Source organism: Gorilla gorilla, chromosome 2, assembly GCF_029281585.2.
Source record: "Gorilla gorilla gorilla isolate KB3781 chromosome 2, NHGRI_mGorGor1-v2.1_pri, whole genome shotgun sequence".
In the NCBI taxonomy this organism is placed as follows: domain Eukaryota; kingdom Metazoa; phylum Chordata; class Mammalia; order Primates; family Hominidae; genus Gorilla; species Gorilla gorilla.
Genome location: NC_086017.1, coordinates 22,644,504 through 22,666,723, shown reverse-complemented (window position 1 = coordinate 22,666,723; position 22,220 = coordinate 22,644,504). Strand labels below are relative to the sequence as shown.

The 22,220-nt window shown below is 47.5% G+C and overlaps 2 protein-coding genes and 1 non-coding gene across 3 annotated transcripts in view; 2 read left to right on the top strand and 1 right to left on the bottom strand.

Moving 5' to 3' along the window:
- The first annotated feature begins 9,062 nt into the window (after positions 1–9,062).
- Positions 9,063–14,608, top strand: RPL32 (ribosomal protein L32). Its single transcript, XM_004033643.4, has 4 exons — positions 9,063–9,193; positions 10,446–10,546; positions 11,165–11,346; positions 14,432–14,608. Exons 2-4 carry the CDS (start codon positions 10,451–10,453, stop codon positions 14,559–14,561), a joined length of 408 nt encoding a protein of 135 aa, XP_004033691.1. The 5' UTR covers positions 9,063–9,193; positions 10,446–10,450; the 3' UTR covers positions 14,562–14,608.
- On the top strand, positions 10,238–10,376 carry LOC115934195 (small nucleolar RNA SNORA7). Its single transcript, XR_004070017.3, has one exon. It is a non-coding gene; the product is annotated as a small nucleolar RNA SNORA7 (small nucleolar RNA).
- A 1,242-nt stretch (positions 14,609–15,850) lies between the features above and the next one.
- The window catches only part of CAND2 (cullin associated and neddylation dissociated 2 (putative)), a 38,334-nt gene continuing 31,964 nt past the window's right edge, over positions 15,851–22,220 (bottom strand). Inside the window, exons 14-15 of the mRNA XM_004033641.4 lie at positions 19,083–19,190; positions 15,851–16,899 (exon numbers count right to left, since the gene is read on the bottom strand). Of these exons, the coding sequence (XP_004033689.3) occupies positions 16,672–16,899; positions 19,083–19,190 (336 nt within the window). The 3' untranslated portion in view covers positions 15,851–16,671. The remainder of the gene's footprint in view (positions 16,900–19,082; positions 19,191–22,220) is intronic.

Sequence of the window (22,220 nt, the reverse complement as noted above, 5' to 3'; positions counted from 1 at the left end):
TGACAGAGCCTAGCGGAAGGGAAACCTGGAAATTTCCCTAAAAATCTTTCAAAGGTACACATGCTTTGACCCAGCAATTTCATTTCTAGGAATTTATGCCAAGGCGCCAAGTTGGGACAGATGCAAGGACTTAGCTAGAAAGATGCTTGCTATTTACAATACAAAAAGGCTGGCTGGGCATGGTGGCTCATGCCTGTAATCCCAGCACTTTGGGAGGCTGAGGCGGGCAGATCATCTATGGTCAGGAGTTCGAGACCAGCCTGGATAACATGATGAAACCCAATTTCTACTAAAAATACAAAAAATTAGCCAGGCATGGTGGCACGTGCCTGTAATCCCAGCTACTTGGGAGGCTGAGGCAAGAGAATCACTTGAACCTGGGAGGCGGAGGTTGCAGTGAGCCGAGATCACACCATTGTGCTCTAGCTTGGGCAACAAGAGCAAAACTCTGTCTCAAAAAAAAAAAAAAAAAAAGCCATAAGCAGCAAACATGTCCAGTAGAACTGGTCGAAGAAGCTGTGGACCATCCACAAGACAGGATAAAATCCAATGGTAAATACAATGCAGGAGGGCCCGGGCAGGAGGGAGGTGTGCTGGCTGTAAGAGGGTAGTGCAACACCCTTATGCCCTTTGCCCAGTTTCCCCCAATGGTAACAGTGTGCAAAGCTCTAGGGTGATCTTTCCTTCTATGTCAACATGTGTAATCTCCCCTGACAGTCATGACTAGATGACTGTGTATATTATGTTGTATATTATGCATATATTATATATACACAAAGAAAAGCTCTAAGCAAATGTATTCCAATATGTTTAGGAGTGATTCTGTCTTGAGGATGGGATGCTGAGGGCTAAAGTTTCTCGCTAGTGTGCATCTCTGTCTTATGGCAATCTTACAGTAAGCACCATCTGCGAGGGGTGCAGAAGGCAGAGGGGAGACCACCCCACATTCGGGAGGTCAATCTCAGCCACCTGTCTGTGGTTCTGCCCTCCCCCATTCTGTGGCTCCACACTTCAGGGCCCCATTTCTGTTGTGGCCTCCTCCTAGTTCAGGGGACTCATGCAGAGTCCCATGCTCCCTTATTGGTTCACAGACCTCAGCCCACACCCCCCACCCACTCATTCTCTCTCTCCCCTGTCTCTCACACACACATCACCACCATCACACACGTGCTCACGCACACACCCTGCCGGACTCCCGGCTTTGCTGCTCTCTCCACTTGGCCTCATGCTTGGCTCTCCACAAAACACACTCTGCTGACGACACTGCATACCCTTCCCATCCCTACAGAAAGGGGACAAGGAAGAAACTGAGGCTCAGGGAGGTTGAGCTGTTTGCCCCCAGTCACACAGGTTGCAAGGAGTGGAGATAGGGCTGCAGGTTCCAGGCCCAGACTGCCTCCCACGACATCACAGCTGCCATTCTTCTCTCCTTGCTACTCTCTCCCCAAAGCACCAGCAAAGGGCCCAGCTTCCCTGGTCTTGTCAGCCTTGCCAGTGCTAAGAGTGGACAGGCGCTCCCAGTTACCTGCGGCACCTCCACGGCAGAAGTGGAGAAGACGTGGAGGCAGAAGATCTTGGAGCCATTGTAGCTGACCACAAAGCCCTGCAGCTTCTGCCGGTGCACAGGGAAGGTGCTGGCTTTGATGTTGAGGTAGCCTCCTCCCGGGAAGCAGAGCATGTCCTCACACTGGGTGTTCCAGGCCACACTGTTGGCGTTTGGTTCCTGGGGGACAGGGACGGTGGGGATCCTGTGAGAACCACCCTGGGCTTGGGCAGTGCTTGCACATTTCAGCCCAATACCCTCTTAAAGACTGCATCCCACTAAATTGCTTACAGTGGGATGGAGGGAAAAGGAGGAAAGGGGACCACAAAGAAATGAACAGAGGCAAGAGAAATGAACAGAGGCAAGAGAAATGAACAGAGGCAAGCCCCTCCATGTACCTGCGTATTGTTGGAATTTTTCAGTAAGCAAGTATTACTTTTGAAAAATGTTCTCCTGAAATATGAATCCCTATATAGAAAGTGGAGAGTCAGCAAAGTGGGATTCCACTTCTATTACAGAAGAAATATACATCTCTCTACACAGAAGAACGTTTACAAGAATAAGCTCCAAACGATTAACAGTGTTTCTGGGTAGGTGGAATTGCATAATTAGAAAATCTTTTTTGTTTGCCTGGATTTGTTTTGTCATGAACATCTATTGTGGGGCTTTTTTTTTTTTTTTTTTTGAGATGGAGTTTCACTATTGTAGCCCAGGTTAGGGTGCAGTGGCGCGATCTCGGCTCACTGAAACCTCTGCCTCCAGGGTTCAAGTGATTCTCTTGCCTCAGCCTCCTGAGTAACTGGGATCACAGGCATGCACCACCATGCCTGGCTAATTTTGTGTTTTCAGTAGAGACGGGGTTTCTCCATGTTGGTCAGGCTGGTCTCAAACTTCTGACTTCAGATGATCCACCCGTCTCGGCCTCACAAAGTGCTGGGATTACAGGCATGAGCCACCGCGCCCAGCCCATCTATTGTGTTTGATAAGAAAAAAAAAAAAGTGAGTTATTTGTAAGATTTGAAAAGAATATCTTGTATTTGCATTTACAGTTCACACATTGTGAAAATAGAGTTTTCCTGGGAGGCACCCCGGGTACCTCAGTTTTCTGCTCAGCCCTGGAGCCCCGGGGACCAGCAGATGCTCACGGCTTTCTACCTAGGATATTTTATAATGTCTGACTCTTTTATAATGAGCATGGATTGCTTTTATAATGAGAAAAAAAGCAATATAGCTGTTTTATGTGTAGGGGGAGGGGCCGTGGAGAAGAGGAAAAGCCAGCAGGCAATGTCACAGCTGGGAATGCTGATGTCTCCTGGCAGGGCTGAGAATCACCTCCCCTAGCCCGCTACAAAGCCAGCAGTGGGGACAGGGAGGAGCACACACCCTTCCACACTTGCATGGTTCTAGGCTCAGACAGATTCACATTTGGGGCCGCCTACCCACCCCCACCATAGGTGGAAGTTGAGGCTGGGGAGAGAAGAAGTAACATTTTGGGCCCTGTTTTGTGCCCAGCACTGAGCTAGACACTATGGTATCTTGTTTATTCCTGTAGCAATTCTGTGAGGGGCAGTTACTAATTTCATTTTAGAGAAAAGAAATCAAGGTTCAGAGAGGCTCGCTAACTTGCTTAAGATCACACAGTAAGGGATGCGGGCAGGACCCAAGCCCAGGTCAGCCTGAAGGCCGTGCCCTCTCTTTCCCCTGAACCATTCTACTTCCTCAGGGACTGAGTGAGTTGAGATTGACAGGGTGTCACCTCTGGGCTAGTGGTGGCCAAGTGTATTAGTCTGTTCTCACACTGCTAATAAAGACATACCTGAGACTGGGTAACTTATAATGAATAAAGGTTTGATTGACTGAGAGTGCCACATGGCTGGGGAGGCCTCACAATCATGGTGGAAGGCAAATGAGAAGTCACATCTTACATGGTGGCAGGCAAGAGAGTTTTTGCAGGGGAACTCCCATTTATAGAAGCATCAGATCTCGTGAGACTTATTCACCACCACGAGAACAGTATGGGGAAAATCACCCCCATGATTCAATTACCTCCACCTGGCCCCACCCTTGACACATAGGGATTATTATAATTCAAGGTGATATTTGAGTGGAGACAGAGCCAAACCATATCATTCCACCCCTGGCCCCTCCGAAATCTCCTTTCCTCACATTTCAAAACCAATCATGCCTTCGCAACAGTCCCCTAAAGTCTTAACTCGTTTCAGCATTAACTCAAAAGTCCACAGTCCAAAGTCTCATCTGAGACAAGGTAAGTCCCTTCCGCCTATGGGCCTGCAAAATCAAAAGCAAGTTAGTTACTTCCTAGATAAAATGGGGTACAGTCATTGGATAAATACACCTGTTCCAAGTGTCAGAAATTGTCCAAAATAAAAGGACAACAGGCCCCACGCAAGTCTGAAATCCGTGGGACAGCCAAATCTTAAAGCTCCAAAATGATCTCCTTTGACTCCATGTCTCATATCTAAGGTCATGCTGATGCAAGAGCTGGATTCCTACGGCCTTGGGCAGCTACGCTCACAGCTGTGTAGCCACAGCTATGCTCCTGTGGCTATGCTCCTACAGCCTTGGGCAGCTTTGCTCCAGTACAGCTCCCCCACCCCCACCCCATCCTGCCTGCTTTCACAGGCTGGCATTGAATATCTGTTGGCTTTTCCAGGTGCACAGTGCAAGCTATCAGTGGATCTACCATTCTAGGGTCTGGAGGACAGTGGCCCTTTTCTCACAGCTCTACTAGGCAGTTCCGCAGTGAGAACTCTGTGTGGGGCTCTAACCCCACATTTCCCTTCTGCACTGCCCTAGCAGAGGTTCTCCATGAGGGCTCTGCCCCTACAGCACAACTCTGCCTGGACATCCAGGCATTTCCATACATCCTCTGAAATCTAGGTGGAGGTTTCCAACCTCAATTCTTGACTACTGTGTAACCACAGGCTCAACACCACGTGGAAGCTGCCAAGGTTTGGTGCTTGCACTCTCTGAAGCCATAGCCCAAGCTGTACCTTGGCCCCTTTTAGCCACTGGAGCAGCTGGGATGCAGTGCACCAAGTCCCTAGGCTGCACACTGCAGGGAGGCCCTGGGCCTAGCCCACAAAACCATTTTTTCCTGCTAGGCCTCTAGGACTGTAATGGGAGGGGTTGCCTTGAAGGTCTCTGACATGTCCTGGAGACATTTTCTCCATTGTCTTGGTGATTAACATTTGCCTCCTCCTTACTTATGCAAATTTCTGCAGCCAGCTTGAATTTCTCCCCAGAAAATGGGTATTTTTTCTATTGCATCATCAGGCTGCAAATTTTCCAAACTTTTATGCTGTTGTTCCCCTTGAACACTTTGCTGCTTAAAAATTTCTTCCCCTAGATAACCTAAATCATCCCAAATTCAAAGTTCCACAGATCTCTAGGGCAGGGGCAAAATGCCAATACTCTCTTTGCATAGCAAGAGTGACGTTTACCCTGGTTCCCAATAAGTTCCTCATCTCCATCTAGACCACCTCAGCCTGGACTTTATTGTCCATATCACTATCAACATTTTCGTTAAAGCCATTCAGCAAGTCTCTAGGAAGTTCCAAACTTGCCCACATCTTCCTGTCTTCTGAGCCCTCCAAGTCTCTAGGAAGTTCCAAACTTTCCCACTTTTTTCTATCTTCTTCTGAGCCCTTCAAACTGTCCAATGGGGCAGGAGAATAGGGCCTGGAGGCAGGGAACATAAGGCTGATCCATGCTGACTTCTTAGAACTAAATCAAATGGAAGCACTTCAGCAATGACAGAAATGTGAATGGCTTTGTAACTTCACTTCATCCTCTCCATTTACACCATTTACACTTTGTAACTTAACATTCATCTTCTCCATTTCCATAGCCCACACACTCCAAGTAACATCCTCTCCATTTACACTTTGTAACTTCACATTCATCCTCAGTATTCACATAGATCACACACGCCAAGTAACATCCTCTTCATTTATATAGGATGCATTCTGAGTAAATGACTTTGCAACTTCACTCCATTCTCATTTACACAGAGGTACACCAAGTAACCAAAGAGAAACCTCTAGAGTATTGAAACCCCAGAAAACTCTGTAATGGGGACTCTTGAGCCCTGATGCTCAGGCCTGCTTCCAACACTGTGGAGTGTACCTTTGTTTTTAATAAATCTCTGCTTTTGCTTTCCTTGCTTTGTTTGTGCATTTTGTCCAATTCTTTGTTCAAGACGCCAAGAACCTGGACACCTTCCACCAGTAACCTCTGCCTGTTACTCAGTTCCAAAGTCGCTTCTACATTTTCAGGTATCTTTACAGCAGCCCCTCACTCCAGGTACCAATTCACTGTATTAGTCTGTTCTCATGATGCTAATAAAGACATACCCGAGACGGGATAATTTACAAAGGAAAGAGGCTATTGACTCACAGTTCCATATGGCTGTTTACAATTCATAATCATGGCGGAAGGCAAAGGAGAAGCAAAGTCATGTCTTACACAGCAGCAGGCAAGAAGAGTGTGCGCAGAGGAACTCCCCTTTATAAAACCATCAGATGTTGTGAGACTTATTTACTACCAAGAGAACAGTATGGGGAAAACTGCCCCCATGATTGGATTATCTCTACCTGGCCCTGCCCTTGACACTTGGGGTTTATCACAATTCATAATGAGATTTAGGTGGGGACACAGCGAAACCATATCACCAGGTAACCCTTTCTAATGACTGAGGCTGCTCCCTACTTCAGGCCCCTCGCACTATCGATTTTGCTGCCGAGAACAAGGAGGAGCCTAGTAAGGGGACCGAATCTGCCTGTAACATTGGGAAACCCTGCAGTGGCCAAGGTAACCAGTCAGGAGGGGCTCCAACTTTGGGGGGAACTTCATTCCGGAAAACCAGCCCTGACCACCTACAAAGCCCTAAAGAGGCAAAGAATGGTGCAAGCCCAGCAGAAAGCCAGCCAGGCCCTGGGCATGGAGCCTTCGAGCTGTCTTCTCCGGTGACATGCTTCCTCAGGCCACAAGGCTGAATGATACGTAAACGCCCATGCCCCCAAAGATCCAAGCACTTACCATTCTGCTGGCTCTTCCAGCATTCCTGTGAAGTGAGCAGAAGGCCAGGTTTGCCCGTCTCTTTTCCCCTTTCAGATGACAAAACTGATCGTTAACTTCCCCCTCTTTAGGTGCGCATAGACACAGGCAGGTCTGCAGCAGGTGAAATTTACTCAAGCTAGAGTGCAGTGGTGCCATCATAGCTCACTGAAGCCTCCAATTCCTGGCTCAAGCAATCTTCCTGCCCTGGCCTCCCAAGTAACTGGGACTGCAAGTGAGTGCCACCAAATCCAGCTATTTTTTTTTAATATATAAATGGGGTCTTGGTTTGTTTTCCAGGCTGCTCTTGAATGCCTGGCCTCAAGCAATCCTCCTGCCTTGGCCTCCCAGAGTGCTGGGATTACAGGTGTGAGCCACCATATCCAGCCCAGCTCTAGACTTTTAGAGAAATTTTAATAGTATTTTACACCACAGTGATTCCTTTTTTAAAAAAAATTTATGTCCCTAGCATGTAAAGTAAACACTAAAGTGATTCCTAAAGAATTCTTCCCTTTTATCACTTCCAGTAGGCCTATGTGAAACCAAATCTACCTCCGCTTACAAGATGCTGGGCTGGCCTTCTCTCAAAGTCTTTCCAAACTTTTCTTGGCATTGACTTAGACACCCTAGGAATCTAACTTGAGAAAATGTTTTCATTAAAAAAAATCTCAGGAAGTAAAACCTCCTGAATGATTACTGAGTTGACGTAAATCTTATGTGTATATTCTTATCAGAAAAAAAGTATCTTCATTTTGTGGGACACCAATTTATGTATTATTATTATTTTGAGACAAAGTTTCGCTCTTGTTGCCCAGGCTGCAGTGCAATGGCACGATCTCCACTTACTGCAACCTCCACCTCCTGAGTTCAAGTGATTCTCGTGCCTCAGCCTCCCTAGTAGCTGGAACTACAGGCATGTGCCACCACACCCAGCTAATTTTTTGTAACTTTAGTAGAGATGGGGTTTCACCATGTTGGCCAGGATGGACTCGAACTCCTGACCACAGGTGATCTGCCCACCTCAGCTTCCCAAAGTGCTGGGATTACAGGCATGAGCCACCGCGCCCAGTCGCTGGGTCTTACAGTAACTTTATGTTTAACATTTTGAGGAAATGCTATTCTTTTCCAAAGTGACTGCACCATTTCATATTTGCACTAGCACTGTACGGAGATTCCCATTTCTCTGTCCTAGTGAGTGTGAAATGGTATCTCACTGCAGTTCCAGTTTGTATTTCCCTGATGGCTAATGAAGTGGATCATCATTTCACGTGTTCATTGGCCACAGAGACATGTCTATTTGGATTCTTTACCCATTTTTCAATTGGGTTATTTGTCTTTATAGGTTTGTTGTTGTTGAGACAGAGTCTTGCTCTGTCACTCAGGCTGGAGTGCAGTGGCATTATCACAGCTAACTGCAGTCTAGAACTGCTGGGCTCACGTGATCGTCCCAGCTCAGCCTCTCCAGTAACTAGGACTACAGGCATGCGCCACCAGCCCCAGCTAATTATTTTATTTTTTGTAGAGACAGGGTCTTACTATGTTGCCTAGGCCGGTCTTGAACTCCTGGGCTCAAGCAAATCTCCCACCTCAGACTCCCAAAGTATTGGAATTATAGGTGTGAACCATAGTGCTCAGCCAATTTTCACAATAATCTTAAATACAAAAGCTAAGCAAAACAAATCAAGAGCATCTTTAAAAACTAGGCAGTCTGGGAGGCAGGGGCTGCCGTGAGCCGTGAGATGGCACCTTTGCATTCCAGCCTAGGTGACAGAGGGAGACCCTGTCTAAAAAAAAACAAAAACCGAAAAACAAAACAAAACAAAAAACATCTAGGCAGTAGCTCGTGCCTGTAATCCCAGCTACTCAGGAGGCTGAGGCGAGAGAATCGTTTGAGCCCAGGAGTTCAAGACCAGCCTGGGCAACAGAGTGAGACCCCATTTCTAAAAAATGAACAAACAAAAACTAGGCAGTTTCGCCCAGTGGTTAGAAGCGTGGAGTTTGGAGTGAAGTCTCCAAATTTCATCTCCCACATATGCAAAATGGAGACAATAATAGGGGTACGTTATAGAATTGTGGTAGGCATAGTGAACTCCATCGCATGTTAGCTGTTTTCGTTACTATTTACTGTCTAAATCGGTGATGAAATTATTAGGAAGTCTCTGTCTTGTTCTCTTCTGACCACTAAGAGGCGCACTTCGGAGGAGAAGAAACGCGGGCGGAAATAGCCCAAAAGCGGATTGGCTTCAACTTCTGGCGGAAGTAAATTCCTCCCTCCACCAGGTCTTATTAGCTCAGAAAGAATTCCAAATTTCTACGTAGTCCCAAGGATAGGTAGAATATATTTCTCAGTCCTATTCCTAGTTATTATGGTCTATTAAAACATGTATACTCAGAATTTTTGCGGCATTATTTTTTGACTTGTCTTTATTTTATTTAAAAGAGCCGGAGCCGGAAGTGCTTGCCTTTTTCCCTGCCAGGACCCAGGGGTTACGTCCCATCAGCCCTTGCGCGCCACCGTCCCTTCTCTCTTCCTCGGCGCTGCCTACGGAGGTGGCAGCCATCTCCTTCTCGGTAAGTGTTAATCCGTGGCAATCCGCATTCCTGCGGGATTCATCTGGCCCCGTCGCCCAGTGGTGCGGAGGCCTCCCCTTCAGCGCGGTAGTGTCTGTGGGTATTGTTATTGTCAGCTTACTGGAGCGTATACAGGAACAGAACGAAGCCGCCGAGTTGATAGGACTTTGCGTCCCAGAGCCTCCTGCCCTCCGCCTGTAGTCAGAGCTGCGGGCTGCTTGTTTGTTCCTTGGCGGTGGAGGGTGCTAGTTGAGGCCAGACTTCGGGGTCTCCTGGGGGCCGTGGGACGACCAGGGGTGGCCCAGCTTGACAGCTTTCAGCTGGGATCTGTGGATCTCAGCGCTCACCAATGTCGGCCCACGTGTATTCGTTCATTGCCATGGCCGGCTTCTTCCGCTGCAGTCTCTGGCCCGAGGGCTGCTGCTGCGGGACCGCCAAGGAAAGACGAGCTGTAGGTCGGCTGGTTTAGCTGCAGGCAGAAATTCTGGTAGTATCTCTGGGAATATGAAGATGCAACTGCCCCCACCTTGCCTTCGAGGATATCATGGGCCAGAAGGCAGAGTCGTTTTGAATACGTGGTTCATTGAGTACCCACTCTGTGCCAGTTGATGGCTGCGAAGAGAACAGAAGGGGTGCTGCTGTAGGAAATCAATGGCTCGGAAGACCACACTGAGGAAGGTGTGAGTTGATACTGGAAGATCTCCAGGTTTGAGGCATCTTCAGAGGTATATGGTGGTTTTGTGTGTGTTGAGGGTGTGGTAGCGCAGCAGCTCCCTAGGGAATTAGAAGGTTTTATTGAACGTTTATCCTGTGACAGGCACTGCAGGCATTCAGCGCGCAGTGTCATCTTCATTTTACAGGTGAGGAAAAGACTCAGGTTCAAGTAGATGGTCAAGGCCAGTACTACCGGAAGGACCATCTGGGGGTTCGGACACTGGTGGGGTGGGATTTGCTGCCCCTTGCAAATTGAGAGTGTCTTGGGGTCAGTTTTGATTTGCTCAGCTGTTGGCATTCTTTGGGCTCTGAGTGGGTGAGGTGACCCTTGACCTCCTGGGATCGCATCTGGAGAGTGCCTAGTATTCTGCCAGCTTCGGAAAGGGAGGGAAAGCAAGCCTGGCAGAGGCACCCATTCCATTCCCAGCTTACTCCGTAGCTGGCGATTGGAAGACACTCTGCAACAGTGTTCAGTCCCTGGGCAGGAAAGCCTCCTTCCAGGATTCTTCCTCACCTGGGGCTGTTTCTTCCCCAAAAGGCATCATGGCCGCCCTCAGACCCCTTGTGAAGCCCAAGATCGTCAAAAAGAGAACCAAGAAGTTCATCCGGCACCAGTCAGACCGATATGTCAAAATTAAGGTATGTGGTCCTGGGATGGAAATGGGTGTGGGGTGAAGAAAAGAGTTTCCAACAGGCCGCCAGTTTCTGACATCACCTAGTCAGGATTATCTTTGACCGATGAACTGGCTTGTGGAAGAGCTTTCTGTAGAAATACAGGTCTCCCCCAGTGTGCCCTAGCGCTGGTACTTATGTCTCTTGATGTGTGAAGTGAAACTTTAATGAAAAGGGACATTTGGCCGTTTTGATGTGTTCAGAGGGCTTTGCATTTGTGTCACGTATTTTGGGTTGCCTTGTGACAGCGGGATCCCTATTTTATAGACAAGAAAACTCAGGTGCTGAGAGCAGTGTCTGCAGCTGTGCTTGCCATCTCAGTATCTACACAGTCCCCTCGCATCCCATTGGTGCCTCCTCCATTGCTTGGGAGTGGCAATGGCGGGGGTGCCTTCATACCTAGTGGCTAAAGCCACGAGCTCCTGGTTTTTCCCACCAAAAAAGTAAGGAAATAGTGAAGTCCTGTTACCAAAGGCAACTACTGTGTGGCATACTTCCTTTTCATTTGGTCCTTTTTTCCCTCCCCAAAAGGAAGAGTTCGCACTCTGCACAGACGCTAACCCACCTGTGTATTATTTCCTTCAGCGTAACTGGCGGAAACCCAGAGGCATTGACAACAGGGTTCGTAGAAGATTCAAGGGCCAGATCTTGATGCCCAACATTGGTTATGGAAGCAACAAAAAAACAAAGCACATGCTGCCTAGTGGCTTCCGGAAGTTCCTGGTCCACAACGTCAAGGAGCTGGAAGTGCTGCTGATGTGCAACAAGTGAGTTGGGTCCCACCTCTAGTTTTCAGGGATCAGAAGTTTGCATCTGTGTGAGCACTTCTGGCAGGAACTCTACAGACTCTTGGGATGCATTTTGGCGGGGGGTGTTGTACATTCTCTGAGGGAATCAGAAGTTGTTCCTTGCAGGATTTTAGGGAATGCTTGTTGGGGAATTCAAGGTGTTTCCTTTGCTGAAGGGAGGAGACTTGGTCTTCTAAGTGTAGAGACCCAAGACCAGGAAAAGACTGCTTTGTGAACACTGCAATAATAGCCACTTTCCACTACTACAATATCCTTTGGCTGTTGTTTCCAAAATGTTGCTTTCTTTATGAAGGTGTCAAGCAAAAGAGTTGAACTCTGAAATATTCGAAGAGATTTATTCTGAGCCAAATATGAGTTGACCATGGCCCGTGACACAGCCCTCGGGAGACCCTAAGAATATGTGTCCAAGGTGGGCGGGGAGCAGCTTGGTTTTACATATTTTAGGGAGACATGAGACATCAATCAAATACACATAAGGCATACATTGGTTTGGTCCAGAAAGGCGGCACTTCGAGGTTTTGGATAGATTTTCTGTTTCTCGTCGAGAATTGGTTATCACTAGAAAGGAATGTCTTGGCTACAGTAAGAGGTTGTGGAAACCAAGAGTGCCCTATTCAAGGAGGGAGTGCATTCAGATGGTTGCTGGGGGCCTTTGAATTTTATTTTTGGCTTACAAGCGGGAGAAGGTCAAACATGGACCTCAGACCTTAAGGGGCTCTTAAGTCTGTGCTTTGGTAAGGGGTATCTTCAGGGGCAGGAGGGCTCTGGAAAGTTTGGATTAGATGGAGAACAGGAGGAAACTTGGCAGGCAGAGAGTGCTTACACAAAGGTGTAGAGGTGAAAGCGCATGGAGGGTTTGCAGGGCATTGGTTCCAGGTGGGTTTTATTGGTTTTTGTTTTTTAAGATGAAGTCTTGCTCTCTTGCCGGGGCTGGAGTGCAGTGGCATGACTTCGGCTCACTGCAAACTCCACTGCCCAGTTTCAGGCGTTTCTCCTGCCTCAACCTCCCAAGAGCTGGGATTACAGGCATGTACCACCATTCCTGGCTAATTTTTGTATTTTTAGTACAGATGAGGTTTCACCATGTTGGCCAGGCTGGTTTTGAACTCATGACCTTAAGCGGTCTGCCTGCCTTAGCCTCCCAAAATGCTGGGATTACAGGCATGAGCTACTACGCCTGGCCTGGTTTGATTTTAGAGATAGACAGGCTCTGTGTTGCCCTGGCTACAGTGCAGTGGCTGTTCACAGCTGTGATCATGGCACACCGCAGCCCCAAACTCAAGGTGGGCTCAAGCTGTCTTCCTGTCTCAGCCTTCCTGGTAGCTAGGACCACAGGCACACTCCACCACACCCAGCTAGTTCTAGGTGTTTTGAGTAAGTTAGACACTTGGTGAGCTTTGTGTATAAAAGACTCAGTGACCTGCTTAGATAAAAACTAAGGCAGTGGAATGAAAAATTCTCATGGGAAGTGACAGTTTATTTTCTTCACTTACTGGTAAATGAAAGCCAAAAAGCTGAATTTTCCTAAGTAAACTAGAAAGAACATGGAGTGTGTGTGACTAACTAGGATGTTTGTGTTTACGTTTACAAAGATAACTTTCACCTACAGTGGTTGTAGATACAAGTAATAAAAATGAACAAGACCAGTATTCTAACGTGGTTACCTTCCAAGATTGGAAATTTAACCAGGCGTTGAAATGCTGAAAATTTCTGTTAGAAAAGATGGGCGAAGGAATTAATGGTGGATACTGAAACCACAGTTGGCTGTATGAGTTGAACTGTAACAGGCAATACCTGTTGTATGGCCAACATGATTACTCAGTTGCAGTGCACATGTTGGCTGGTTGGCATATGCTCTGTAAGCGCAGCTTGGCAGTCTTTAAGATCCATAGAAATACTCTTTGACGTTTGATCTCTAAGTTCCATTTCTGGGCATTTGTCCTTAAGGAATGGAAAAGCAGGCAAACTAAAGCTAGTCATTGCAGCAATAACCCACTGGAAACAACTGAAAATATAATGAGAGAACTGTAGAGTGCTGGATAAAATGTTGTGGGTCCATTCAAAATGATTGGAGTGTTGTAGTATGGAGAATGCCCAAGCTAGGGGGGACACATTTAAAATGATGGGTACACTCTGATTGTGATTATCAAGTATATAGATGGACAAGGACAGGAGGGTTTTTTGAAAAGTAAAGACAGATGAGAAGTGTAATATAACCTAAGTCTTTAAAACATAGAAACATTTAAAAATACAATTGCTTTGAATTTGAGTGGACTCATATAAAACAAGAATTGTCTGGATTTGCTGTCTTGCTGTTAAGGCAGGGTTCTTGAAAAGAGCTGTGTGTCCACTGCCTCAATCACTCCTCACAGTCCTGCTGCTTCCCTCTTTGCTGAAAATGCTTTAGGGGTGGAATGTCTGTTCTTAACCACTGTGGGTGGCTTCATAAATCACCTCCTTACTGAAGTGTGCTTGTTAGGCCTATTGGTTATCAAATGGGGCACAGTGTAGCTGCCTCTTAAAAAGTTGTGAGGAATGAGTTAGAACTGGATCTGAAGTCCTCAGGTATTAGGCATGGCTATGACCGGGTGACTTTAAGCATTGTTGCTTCTCAACTTGCTTTGTATCCTCAGCAGTCAAACCAGGTGCTCTTGGCTCCATTCAGACTCTTGGGTTCTGCTCTTGACCATTTTGCAAAGAGTTCTGAACCTTCATGGGCAAGGTCAAGCACCCTGTGACTGGGGGAGAACCTTTGAACCTGGAGTGTGGGCCTGGGTTCGCCCCGGATCCCTGTCCATTGCTTGCTGTGGGCCTTGGTTTCCTTATCTGTAAAATGGAGGTAATGCCTGGATTACAAGGCTGCTATAAGGATGAGAGGGGACAGTGAGGGTACTTTTTAATGAAAGCATTCTTGTCACCACCAGGGAACCATAGTCAGGATTTGGGGGCATGTAGGTGTCATTCCACAGCCACTTACCAAGCAGCCCTCTCTTAGCTTGGTGCTGGGACAGTCTTGCTCCTTACCTACTTGATTCTCTTGCAGATCTTACTGTGCCGAGATCGCTCACAATGTTTCCTCCAAGAACCGCAAAGCCATTGTGGAAAGAGCTGCCCAACTGGCCATCAGAGTCACCAACCCCAATGCCAGGCTGCGCAGTGAAGAAAATGAGTAGGCAGCTCATGTGCACGTTTTCTGTTTAAATAAATGTAAAAACTGCCATCTGGCATCTTCCTTCCTTGATTTTTTAAGTCTTCAGCTTCTTGGCCAACTTAGTTTGCCACAGAGATTGTTCTTTTGCTTAAGCCCCTTTGGAATCTCCCATTTGGAGGGGATTTGTAAAGGACACTCAGTCCTTGAACAGGGGAATGTGGCCTCAAGTGCACAGACTAGCCTTAGTCACCTCCAGTTGAGGCTGGGTATGAGGGGTACAGACTTGGCCCTCACACCAGGTAGGTTCTGAGACACTTGAAGAAGCTTGTGGCTCCCAAGCCACAAGTAGTCATTCTTAGCCTTGCTTTTGTAAAGTTAGGTGACAAGTTATTCCATGTGATGCTTGTGAGAATTGAGAAAATATGCATGGAAATATCCAGATGAATTTCTTACACAGATTCTTATGGGATGCCTAAATTGCATCCTGTAACTTCTGTCCAAAAAGAACAGGATGATGTACAAATTGCTCTTCCAGGTAATCCACCACGGTTACTGGAAAAGCACTTTCAGTCTCCTATAACCTTCCCACCGGCTGCTGCTTCAGGTATAATGTTACAGCAGTTTGCCAAGGCCGGGACCTAACTGGTGACAATTGAGCCTCTTGACTGGTACTCAGAATTTAGTGACACGTGGTCCTGATTTTTTTTGGAGACGGGGTCTTGCTCTCACCCAGGCTGGGAGTGCAGTGGCACACTGACTACAGCCTTGACCTCCCCAGGCTCAGGTGATCTTCCCACCTCAGCCTTCCAAGTAGCTGGGACTACAGATGCACACCTCCACACCTGGGTAGTTTTTGAAGTTTTTTTGTAGAGATGGTCTAGCCATGTTGCCTAGGCTCCTGAACTCCTGAGCTCAAGCAATCCTGCTTCAGCCTCCCAAAGTACTGGGATTGCAGGCATCTTCTGTAGTATATAGGTCATGAGGGATATGGGATGTGGTACTTATGAGACAAATGCTTACAGGATGTTTTTCTGTAACCATCCTGGTCAACTTAGCAGAAATGCTGCGCTGGGTATAATAAAGCTTTTCTACTTCTAGTCTAGACAGGAATCTTACAGACTGTCTCCTGTTCAAAACCTAGTCATAAATATTTATAATACAAACTGGTCATTTTTGGGATTTTGTTTTTGAGACTCATGCTGTCACCCCGGCTGGAGTGCAGTGGCTTGATCTTGGCTCCCTGCAACTTCTGCCTCCTGGGTTCAGGCGATTCGATTAACAATTGGAGACGAGTCGTGCAGAGAAAAGAAGTAACTTAGAATCTAATCTTTATTAACCTAGGATACCACAGAAAATACTTGGGCCTGCCACTTGTATTTCTTTGTCCTCAATACTGAACACTAGACACATTTGAAACCTTCCTCAGAAGGAAACAAACCAACTGGTTATGCCTGGGTGGTGGCATGGAAGATGCCCATTGTTGCCCAATTTGCTAATAAGTATTTTGAAATTAGAAATGAAACATGAGGTCCAAGCCTGTCCAGTTCCCTACCCAACCCATTCCTCCTCCCTGGAAAAAAGAAACCCGTATCATCTTCCAAATTTCTGATTCATCACTGCCATTTAAAAATGAACCGTTTTGAATTTTAAAATGTGAATAACTCAAGTATCTTTTCTTTTGAGATGCCCGGCCTGAGCACTAACTTCAGGCATTGCTGAATGCAGTGAAGAAACCAGAGTGGTGTCTGCTGCCTCCTGATCTTTTACAGCTGACAGCACAGCCTATTTCTAAATACTACTAGTTTGTGAGGCAGAGACACCCTCTGAAGGAACCAGACAGACTATGGAGGGGTACAGTGTGAAGTCACTGGAAAACTTCCTCACCCTATTTCTTTGGATGACTGTCCTGAGTTAAGGAAGGGGCCCAACTGTTGGCAGCCTCACAGCTTGGGCTGGGGGCCTTTGAGTTGGGTCCCTGGAGAAGGCACTGTAAGCCCTGACCAGGAGCAACAGGGCCACCAGTGAGATGGTGGAAGGGCAAAAGTAGAGACCTGCGGTGGTGGGATGGGGAGGCCTCGGACTTCGGTGGGCTCCTTTCTCTTAAGCGAGGGCCCACCTTGGTGCTGAGGGGACTAGCTGAGCTCCATTGAGTCTGTGCTGGGGGCTGAAGCGGAATCCTTCTGGATGCTTTCAAAGAGGGCAGCAAGTTCAGGGTTGGATCTGATTTGGGAAGAGAAGTCGGCCATGATGGGGCTTTTCCCCACCTCGGGGATGGTCAGCAGGGCAGCCACTGCCCTCATTGCAGAGCGCTTCAGTTCATCTTGCTTTTCAAACTCCTGCTTCACAGAACCAGCTTTGACCTAAAGTAGGAAACAGCAGGAGCAGCCATCCTTTATTGAGCCTGGCCCACACCACTGCCTCCTCACTGGTCTTCGGCTTCCTCTCTGCCCCATCATCTTCCCCAACATAAATCCCTGCTGCGAGGTCTCCTGAGGCTTCTGTCTCACCAGCTATTTCCTAACTCCACCTCTGGGCTTTTGCACTGGCTAGTTTCCCCACAGAGGTTCTTTGCCATTCAAATCAGCTTGAGTACAGACTGAGGGGCCTCTGAGCAGCCAATCTGAAGTGCTCGCTTTTTGTTAATTGACAGTGGCAAGTACTGTGTTCCCATACTTACCTCCTACAGACCACAGGGATCCAGCCTATACTTGGCTGTGCTTAAAACCAGCTCTTAGCACCATATGACTAGACTGAATGAATGGATCACTGCGATGGTCTTCTAGCAGCCTCCTCCCCGCACTCAAGTCCCTGCCCCGCAATCAGTTTTGCAGATGCAGCCGGAGAGTAAGCACCCCAAACTACCTCCTGCAGTTTCTGTTTCCTCTTCCCCCACCATCTCCCACCTGGGCAGAGGAGCTCAGTAATTCCTCCACTGCTTATGGACTAAAGTTCAAATTCCTTATTATGCTGGGCTCTTCCTAAAGGATTCAATGCAGTGGGTAACAGCTTGGCATTGGAGTTGCAGAGTCCTGTGTTCAAATGGCTCTGCCCCCAAGAGTTGTGACTTCAGGTAACTACATCTTTGAGCCTCATTTCCCCATCTATAAGTAAGAGCTGCCTCATCGTAAGAGTTGCCAAGAGGATTAAACAACTTGACACAAGTCCACACTCCCTTCTCTGAAACCCCTGGAGCCAGATGTGCTTTGGAATCCAAGACATTTTGGGTTTTAGAAAGGTAATACTGTGCAGATAACATTCCCGGGGGGTTTTGTACAATACCCTGTAATCAAATACATGAATACTCTACTACATGTATGAGTAATGTGAGTAGTACAGGTGTCCCTCAGTATCCATGGGAGTTTGGTTCCAGGGTCCCAGGGGATGCCAAAATCCTCAGATGATCAAGTCCCTTATATAAAAGTGGTACATTGGTAAGAATTAAAGATCATAGCCTCATGCCACTTCAAGTCGTGTGACAAACAGGTTCCTAAAAAGCTTTTGGTTGTCAGAGCTTGGTAGATTTCAGGGTCATGGGTAAGGACTGTGGGTGTGGATTTACCCATGCTCATCCCAATGCCCAACAGACAGCATCCTCCGCGTGGCCAGATGAGTGGCTCTTGTGGAAACTCAGGGCAGAGCTGCTCTTGCCACCTCGGCTTTACTGCAAGAATGTTCTGGCACTGCAGTGCCATATATACCTCCCTCTTAAGAACTGGGACTTTTCTTGGTGCCATAGAGCTCAGAGAAAACCAGAAATGAGAGACTGTCAAAACTGGCCTGGCCCTGTAGAAGTGTTTTTTTGGATGGACTCAATAATAAGCATATGTTAAAAATGTAAACTTACAAGGCAGGTTTCTATGAATAAACTACCAATTTTAGTGTTTTATCCACAGAAGATTTCATTTTTGAAAATCACCACTCTATGGGTATCTCTCCTCTTTAAGTGCCAACCTAAAACACTGCTCTCCTTTTGGTAATGATTCCCATCCTTAAAAAACCCAAATGTATTCTTTCATTCAACAGGTATTTACTAGGTACCACCTAGGTGCGCCAGGCTCTGCTCCCAACGCCAGCTTTCCATGAGGGCTTGCACCCCAGATCCCTCCTCCAGACCCTTCAGGCACTCCAGTCTAGCAGCAGCTTTGTCCTAGACCAGTCATCTGACCCAGCTTCCCAACAAGGAGGTGAGAGATTGACAGTAGGGAACCTATCAGGCTCAATGTTACATCTTTAGTATCTCCTACGAGGCTCAGCACCCAGGAAGTGTTTAATGAATGGAAGGAGAGACAGAGGTGGGTCTGAATCCAGCTCTGCAATTTACTAGCTGTGTAGCCTTGGCCAATAACAACCTCTCAAAGCCTCTGTTCCCCTGTGTATACAATGATAATAAGAGGTACTTTATAGGGCAATGACAATGATTAAATGAAGCACTTTCACAACATCACCTGCACTGCAGGAAGTGCTCAGTAAGGGTAACTGAACGACTGGCCGAGGACTCTGTAGGTGCTCCAGGGCCTGGGCTAGGGCTGGGCCAGGGACTTACCTTGGCAGTGCAGGTGGCCCTTAGTGGCTCAATGAGTCGGTCCACCCTCTGCAGGACAGGTGCAGGACACAGGGTGGCCAGCCGGGCAAGCATGATGAAGGTCAGCATCTGCCCAGAAGAAGGAGACGGTTCTTAGTGAAATGGTGCAGGAGCAAGAGCAGCAGCCAGCCCTGGGAAAGAGCAGAGGCCCCACACCCGAAACCTGAAGCCCAAGTTCAGACCACTGTGAAGTCCTGCCAGAGTCTCTCCCTCTCTGGGTCTGTTTCCTCAAATGGTGACACTTTCTTTGCCAACTACACTTGGATGACCCAAGGAGGATCAGATAAGCACCAGGGAGGGAGTCGTTCTCAAGCTCAGATGCCCACCAGTCAGGCAGATGCTGGGGATGAGTGAAGGGGGCTGCTGGGGCAGCTCTGGCTGAGTGTGGCCAGGTGGGAATGCAAACATGTAGCTCGGGGCCACTGGATTGTTTTCAAAAGAAATCCCGATTTTCATGTAAAAAAAAAAAAAAGTCTCGATTTTTAAATGTTGACACCTGATTTCAAAACCAAACAAAAACTTTAACAACTAAACATGGCTGCAGGCCTAGATTCAGCCTGTAGGGGAATAATTGTCGTGTCTTTTGAAAATGGTCAAGTCCTCACAAAGAAGCCTTGCACACCATAAAGACTGGTTGTCTGAAATCCCCACGCCCTACCCATCTCCACACCCTGACCCCTAAGCCCCACAGCAAAGGAGGAGGCCCAGCCCACGGCAGCAAGGAGCAGCGGTGCTGGACTTCAGGAGCTATGACTCTTGGCTACTCCATGACCCTGTGCCCTAGAACTAGACAAGATTCCGTCTCCCCTGTGAACTGCGCGGTGTTCACTCCCTCTCTAAAGGCTCACTTGAAGACTTGATGACGCAAAGCTGTGGGCTCTATAGCTGTAACACCCACCCTCCTCACCCCAGGGTGTGGCAGCAGAGTGGACTCCAAGGCTGCACTGGTGCCTAGGCCCTGTCCTGCGCTCCTGGAGGGCAGGCATGAGAGGATATGGCCAGACTGGACGGAAGAAACAGACTTGCTCGATCCTGGGGAAAAATCCCCACAAGCTGGAGCTTTGGGCTGGCCCAGAACTCCTCACTCTGTGTCCTGGGGTCAGTAGCCCCACAAGATGCCTAATACCAGGCACACCCAGATGATGGAAGCTCAGTACACCCCTCCCGCCTGGAGCCTCCCGGAACCCTGTGGTGGAAAGTCCTGTTCAGCTTTGTGCACCCCATCATTTTCCACTAGTTCGCATGGCATACACTGGAAAACCCAACCCCCTTTCTCAACCAAGATCTTGGGGCTGGAATCCCAGAGAACTTATGTTGTTTCTTCTTTTCTCTTTCTTGGGGGTTGGCAGGAAGCAAGAGTTTAAAGCAATAATAAAGCCGAGGAGGAGACAGGCAGACAGGAAGTGCAGGAAGGAGCGTCCCGGGAACTCCAAGTCTGGAGTGGTCAGAGGCACGCCCGCTGCAGGAGGTGCAGCCTCACCACGCGCATCAGATGCTTTAGCAGGAACATGCACTCCACCCTAGAAGCCCACCGATCACACCATGGGTCACAGTAATGCACCAGGGTGTTCACAGTAGCATTGTCTGTAATTGTGAAAATGTGCAAATAACATACATGTGTAGCGGTGAGTGCAACAGAAATGGGAACTCCTGCAGCTGTTGACAGGACTGATATATATTGAAAAGCAAAGCAAACAACATACAGTAAATGTAAGTTAAAAGGTTGGGGAAAAAACAGCATGTGCGTGATCCCATTTCTAGAAAACAGGTCTCATAAACTCATCTCCACAGCTTTGAGAACAGGGACCCCACCTCTCCCACTGACCTCGGCGTGTTGGCACTCACTTAATACTGGCTGACTAATGAATGAGGGTCTATGTGCATCATCCCAAGAAACACACTGAGACTTACAGCAGGCCTCTCTGGGTGTGAGGAAGCTTTTGGGTGATTATTGCTTGCTTCTTTATTTGCTTTCATCTTGTGTAAATCTTTTAAAACAAGTATGGGTTACTTTTGATTACTTTGTATTTTTCCTTATAAAAAGTGACTCACGCTTACAGTACATATTTTTTAAAGTTGTAATATGGGGCCGGGCGTGGTGACTCACGCCTGTAATCCCAACACTTTGGGAGGCCGAGGTGGGTGGATCACCTGAGGTCAGGAGTTCAAGACCAGCCTAGCCAACATGGCGAAACCCTGTCTCTACTAAAACATATAAAAATTAGCCGGGCGTGGTGGTGCACATCTGTAATCCCAGCTACTCAAGAGGCCGAGGCAGGAGAATCACTTGAACCCGGGAGGCGGAGGTTGCAGTGAGCCAAGATTGCACCAATGCACTCCAGCCTGGGCCATAAAGTGAGACTCCATCTCAAACAAATAAATAAAAACTTAAAAATAAAGTTGTAGTATAGCAGTTCGTTAAGACATTAAACACAGAATTGCCGTATGATCCAGCAATTTCACTTCTGGGTAAAGTGAAAAGAACTGAAGGCAGGATTCCAAAGGATATCGGAACACCTAGGTTCACAGTCGCATTACTCATAATAGCCAGAAGCTGGGAACACCCAAATATTTGTCCAGCGATGGATGAATGGGTAAACAAACTGGTGGTCTGTACATACAACACTGGGAAATTCTGACATGCTGCAACATGGATGAACCTTGAGGACATCAGACTAAGTGAAACAAGTTGGTCACAAAAGGACAAATACTGTATGATTCCACTTACAAGGGCAGAAACCTAGAGTAGTCAAATTCACAGAGTGTTGAATGGGTGCAGTTTGCAGTTTGGGAAGGAGAAAAGAGTTCTGAGATGGACATTGGTGACGGCTGCACCGCAATGTGAATGTGCTTACTGCCACTGTGCTGTGCACTTTAAAATAGTGAAGATGGAGCCTGGCGCAGTGGCTCACACCTGTAATCCCAGCACTTTGGGAGGCCAGGGCAGGCAGATTACTTGAGGTCAGGAGTTCGAGACCAGCCTGGCCAATATGGTGAAACCCCGTCTCTACTAAAAATACAAAAAAAATTTAGCTGAGTGTGGTGGTGGGCACCTGTAGTCCCAGCTACTTGGGAGGCTGAAGCAGGAGAATCGCTTGA

Bases quoted from the DNA above. Each gene is read 5' to 3' on its own strand.
- RPL32 (XM_004033643.4), top strand. From the start codon at position 10,451: ATGGCCGCCCTCAGACCCCTTGTGAAGCCCAAGATCGTCAAAAAGAGA. The intron at 10,547-11,164 runs GTATGTGGTCCT...TATTTCCTTCAG, and splicing joins ACCGATATGTCAAAATTAAG to CGTAACTGGCGGAAACCCAG. The intron at 11,347-14,431 runs GTGAGTTGGGTC...ATTCTCTTGCAG, and splicing joins GTGCTGCTGATGTGCAACAA to ATCTTACTGTGCCGAGATCG.